This window comes from Schistocerca gregaria, chromosome X (genome assembly GCF_023897955.1).
Source record: "Schistocerca gregaria isolate iqSchGreg1 chromosome X, iqSchGreg1.2, whole genome shotgun sequence".
In the NCBI taxonomy this organism is placed as follows: Eukaryota; Metazoa; Arthropoda; class Insecta; order Orthoptera; family Acrididae; genus Schistocerca; species Schistocerca gregaria.
The window spans coordinates 469,584,625-469,590,624 of record NC_064931.1 but is presented as its reverse complement, the minus strand read 5'-3'; the positions used below and the strand labels follow the sequence as shown (position 1 = coordinate 469,590,624).

At 34.2% G+C, this 6,000-nt stretch overlaps 1 protein-coding gene across 10 annotated transcripts in view; it reads right to left on the bottom strand.

Moving 5' to 3' along the window:
- Positions 1 to 341: 341 nt before the first annotated feature.
- The window catches only part of LOC126297914 (thrombospondin type-1 domain-containing protein 7A-like), a 1,219,654-nt gene continuing 1,213,995 nt past the window's right edge, over positions 342 to 6,000 (bottom strand). For 4 of the 10 annotated variants that reach the window (XM_049989223.1, XM_049989227.1, XM_049989229.1 and 1 more), the window contains one exon: positions 342 to 1,355. In XM_049989223.1, coding sequence (XP_049845180.1) covers positions 1,331 to 1,355 — 25 coding nt within the window. In that variant the 3' untranslated portion in view covers positions 342 to 1,330. Of the gene's footprint in view, positions 1,396 to 6,000 lie in introns of all 10 variants that reach the window. The other 6 variants (XM_049989225.1, XM_049989222.1, XM_049989230.1 and 3 more) reach the window with 4 other exon arrangements.

The window sequence follows — 6,000 nt, the reverse complement described above, 5'->3', positions numbered from 1 at the left end:
CATTACATAGGGACCACAAAGATAAGATAGGAGGAATCAAAGTTCATGTGGAGGTGTATATGCCATTGTTTTCCCTCACTCTGTTTGGGAGAGGAAAAGGAAAGGAAGTTACTAGAAGTGGTATTAGGTACCATCCACCACACACCATACAGATCCTTGCAGAGTATGTATATATGTAGAGAGTCTTTATCTATTGATACTTTTTTGGACTTTGTTGTAGTAACACCAGTTCATGTTTGTATCTGTTAGTGCTTGAAAACATGCTGAAAATTTCACTTGTTCATTCATCCTGCTAGGATTAAGGACATACTTTGGAGTATTCAGAAAAGATTTTAAAAGAATGCTTTGAAATATTTTTGTTTATTGTAATGGAATTGCAAGTTTCACAATAGGATTATTTCTGTTTATGTTTCTTGTTCATATGATCTCATACATAAATTACATATTGGAAACAGTCACGTTAAAGTCATAGTCAGAACCACTTACTGCTGAACCAAATAAAAATATAGTACTTGATTGTTCTCATTTTAATATGAAGCTTCAGGATTCTGTATGATTGATAAGACCACCACATAATTTTTTCTGGAGTTCTCTTGTCTTTATGTGTAAATATGTTGTAACAGACATTTGTAATGATAAACACTGACTTCACAATGAAGAATGATATAAGGAGTTTTTAAACTCACTTTTACAGAATATTTGAACAATAACCAAATAAACACATGTGAACTAGCAGACATCATAAAAGACCGGCAACAATGCCAGTATTTAGTATTTCATTTGACAGTTGAAATACAATTATTTTCCACATTATATGATTACTGGACACAGTAGTAGCTACACAAATAGTTATAGAACACAGATAATAACATGTAGTACATTTGATCTTTAATAACATTATTCCAGTTATTCATTAATATCTATGATACTGTATTGATAACAAAGAAGACACCCATAAAAACATCAATTCTGGGATAATGTGGTATTTTGTGGAAAATCAAGTTGGTTCAGCACAAAAGAAGAAATATCATAAAGATGGTTATTATTTGGACTTTTCAGATTTACACTTAATTGCTGCACATAAAATGCTTCAACAGTAGTAATGATTTCTTGTTCATATTTTAATTGATTTGTAGAAAATTTCTTTTCAGTTTGAATTGCAAAGCAATTACTTGAAATTAGGAATTTGATGAATGTAGAGACACAGACATCTACACATTTATACAGTATGTAAGCTCAGGACCATCAGCTCACAGTGTACTGTAAGCTGTTTCTTCTGGTGCTGACGTTTGAGTACTTCTTTGTCAGGCTTTCGCAGCTGGCCGCACAGTCAGCGAGTCCTGCTGTTGAGTCTGCTGCAGAAGACGCAATCCAGGAATGCCTCCATTTTTATAACTGACACAAAACATAAAGTGAAAATACTAATATGTACATTATAACTATTTGATATTGCTTGATTGTGAGTTGGAGATTCAGCGCACTGTTTTGCAATAGTGACAAATTGTCTAGCTCACAGTGCGTCTTTTATGTATTGTAACTGTTATTTGTTTCTTAGACGAACAGACTGCTAACTACAAAACTGTAGTCAATAAATTATCTGTATTGCAAATTGGTTTCCAAGTTTTAAAAATATTTTAATTTGAGGTTTGTGGAGTCTCCAGTAGGACATTCGCTGTCTGTTATCCTTCTCTAATGCATGAAGATTTTATTTGATATTGATAAATTACTCCAGATGCCAGTGTGTGATACCAGGGTGGGGGGAGATAATAAAAACTGACATAATAACATAACTAATGACAAAGATTATTTTGATTTAATTTGAATTAACTATGTAAATCTAGACAAAAATTCGAGCATCATTTATTAATTTTCCATATTTAGACTAACTGTTGTAATAAGTCATTTGGATAATCAAGAATCTGGATGATTGAATCTATGAAGAAAAGCATTTTTTGTGTTATAAACTCCAGAAATATAACATACTTTGCCTGCTATGTTGTCATATGATTGTCTTTCTAGTGTTAATGTTAGATGTTTATTGAAAACAACAAAAACTTATTAAAATCAACAAAAACAATGTTTAGTAAAGGATCAGAGACACAGTTTTGTATGTGCAAGGGCTATTTGGAAAGTAAGGAATGATAGGTCGTGAAATGGAAGCCACACTGAAAAGCAAAACTGTTTTATTTGCAACAATTAGTTACAAATTCCAGCTACTTTTTCTCCATGGCCGCTGATCTGACTTAGACATTTGTCATAGCATTGTACCAGCTTTCCAGTATCCTCGTTATAGAAGGCAGCTTCCAGTGCTTTCTGCCAATTCTCTACACTGGCCAACAGCTCATTGTCTGTGCCAAAATGTTGTCTTCATAACCAGCGGTTCATGTGAGCAGAGATGAAACTCAGAGGGAGACAATTGCGGGCTGTATTGTGGGTAATAAAACATTTCTGTGGTTTCCATTTTGCGACATATTGTTTCTTATTTTCCGAATAACTCTCGTACATACATATTTAATTAAAATTGCTAAAGTACTCCAAACTTAATCCTGAAACACCTAACAAAAATCACATAGGTCAGTCACTGTAGTTTAATTTTGTTTAAAATATTTGGTAATTGTCACTTTATATAAACAGTTTTTTCTCTTCATTGCAGCAACATCATGAATTCATTTTAACTGTAGTAAACTCCATGGATCACACTCTATTTTTTGAACCATTTCTGAGCTATTTCCAGGGCTTGAAATGCTCCTGCATGAGATGGTGCTTCATTATTTTCTGCTTGTATATTTTGTTTCATCTTCTCACATTTCCTGCTGTTCCTTTACCTCCATATGTTTTCAACAATTTCATCATCCGACATGATCTGAAAACCTGGAGCATTACTATCACAAGTGAGGCATTCTTTCATATCATCAGCATGACATTCCTGGCACATTTGTATGTTTATCATTAGCTTATTTATATAATCTAAATCCATATTGGTTACAGAATTTTTGTGCTCCCATTTTAGTAATCTTTTCCAAGCTTTGTTCAAAGTCTTCTTTTCAGCCAAATCTCATGCATATAAAACCACATAACAATATCCCTAAATTCATTTGTTTGAAAAATGACAAAACCAGTTTCTATGTTGTCTTATTCATCAAACGAAAGCCTACATAGAAATTATTTTCTGTAAAGTCATTTTTAATGTTACAATAACTCTTTGATACATTGGTTGTAGCAAGGAAGAAAACATTTTACTGTAAAGATTCCATTCTTTCTCTCTAATGGTTTAGCTAAAAGATGGGTTGATGTAGAGTAAAAGTAGGACTTTTCCTAGTTAAGCAATTTGGTTTTGAATCTTTTTCTTTATTTCACTGATAAAAGGGTTGTCATACCAGTCCATGAAAATTTCTGCATTCATCCATGCACATTTTTGGTTTTCATAACTTATGGGAACTATATATTTTTGAAGCCTCTGGGATTTTTGAACTTTCTGATCATTACTAGAATTATTTTATGCATCCAACCAGTATTTGCACAAACTAATATTGTTACTCACTCTTTCTTAGTTTTATATCCTGTAGCTGAACTCTCTTGCCAAGAAGCTAATGATATTGACAATAATGATTTAAATTTTAATCCAGTTTCATCAGCATTGTAAACAAAGTGCAAGTCATGGTCATTTTTGTACCATTCCTTTTTTTAAAACCATTGTTAAAAGAGTTTACTGCATCTACATCAGCTGACATTTTTTCACCTTGTATTTCCAATTCCTGAATTCCATAATGAGATTTAAATCTGTACAAAGGCCCATTACTTGCCACAAAAAATTCATCACCACCTATTTTTTATTTAACCACAGTGCTTTTCACAGAGCAGTGGACCATATATCAGCTACCCAGTTGATTATTTCTGTAAAAACCAACAATAAAAAGCTTGTTTCAAAAGTTCATTTTTTATTTCTTCATCACTTTGTGATCTTTACTCCTGTCCTGACTACCAAGTTTGTGGGTGTACTTCAAAAGTGAATTTGTATTCTTCTTGATATTGCTTACTGTAGAGGTACTTGCACCATACTAGTTAGTTAAGTTGCAACCATTTTTTTCCTTTTTTAATGAATCAATAATGCTTATTTCATCTTAACTCTCTTGCACATTGGCATTTTTAAACACAGATGTGACACTGAAAAGTGGCTTAGCAGCTGTCAACTAACCCTCTAAACTCATACAATAATGCAACACAGAGAGCAGAGATCATGCAGGAAATGTGTTTGTTGTGCCAGCATGACATATCCATGCATACATGGACTACAGTACAAAGGTATTTGCTTCTCGTTGACAATCTGGATAATCAAGAATCCGAGGTCTGTGTAGCTGAGTCTTCACTGTGTTGCGGAAGATCTTTTGAGAAATTTATTTGAATTTAATTCAGTGGACTCCTACTTGTCTCATATAGTCTTAGTAAATACATGCGATGTAGTTAATATGTAGTGACAACTGAAAATTTGTGTTGGTCCAAGGACTGTACCTGGACATAAGTCCTAGCCTGGCACAAATTTTTTGTTGTCACTTCATATCCATTACATTTCAGATTCAGCGTACCTGAACAGTTTACACTGATCTGATTTCATATCAGTGCATCTTCACTGATTTCATCCTCATAGATTCTTTCATTTCATCTGAGTGCATTTAATTCAATCTGTATACATCCCTTGTGGAAGGTTAACCATGAACCTCAACAGAGTCCAGTCTCCCTATGTTGATACACCCACATACCCCATGAAAGAAATTCTGGTAGTAGAGTTCAGAAATCGTAAGTGGCAACATCATCAACAGTAAAAGTTTGACTCAAGCCTTGAGACATTCTAAGACAGCCTTATGTTTATGGCGACTGCTTGTGGCAAATAGGAAATCTGGGATTGGCTCTCCATCTGCCACAAATTTTAAATTGCCATTTCATTATTCATCACTTCAATTAAAATTTTATTTTCTATCAGAACTTGGCAGATCTACAAATTCTTGGCATTGGTGGCCACAGTGCTGTCATATTTGAAGTTAAAAATTAATCAGCAACATGTGTCAAAACAAAACGGAAGGTATGAAAACTAAACAGTGCACACTCCATTGCTGTCCAAGCATTAAGGAAAGCTTTGTGGTTTGAATAGATAAATTAAGCGCAGTAGATATGTTATGGGTGAATATTCAAAGAAATCATCAGTGAAAAAATGTCCCTTTCAAATACCTAACACCAATTCAGTGTATTGAAGACACAGAATAAGAATTCTTAAGCAGAAAGTCAGGGGACCCCAAAAAAAGAAAACATATAAAATCCTGTAGCCATACTGAATTAAGAAGAATGATGTGTACATGAGAGACTTCTCAATAATATCCTGGACAGTAAGTATATAAAACATAGAAGAAACTGCAAAAAAGACATCTTAGCTTTGAAGGAGACACCACAGCACGATTCATATTGTAAGCCAAATAAAATTTAATACATGAATTGGCAGCATATTTGCAGCCATAGTTTCAGCCAATATGTATGTAGATGATATTCAAGACAATGAATAGACTGTAATGAACCAAATGGAGATAAAGGTCTCTACTATCAATAAATGTGTGAAGTACCTATGTACCAATAAACATATGAGCCCAGATAACATACTTGGAAAAAGCAAAAGGAAAGAGATATGTGGCAGTGTCGGCTGGGAGATTCTGAAGGGTAGCTCAGTCAGGTAATTGGAAGGAGTTTTCTTTCTCCACACACAATTGCTCGTTTCCATCTGGTGTAAGAGAGTTGTATCTCAAGTGTATCTGTTGAGTGTAAGGGACTGTTATGGATTTGTGTATATTGCAGTGTCATGTTTGTGTTGGATGGTGATGAGAGAAAGGAGACGCTAAGACTCAGTACTGGCACATAGCCTTTTTGTCCTGAACAGCACCAAAGGGACCGCTGGGCTTAATGTCTCAATGCGATGAATGTAACACCAGCAACAGTGTCACATGCCCTGTAGAGAAG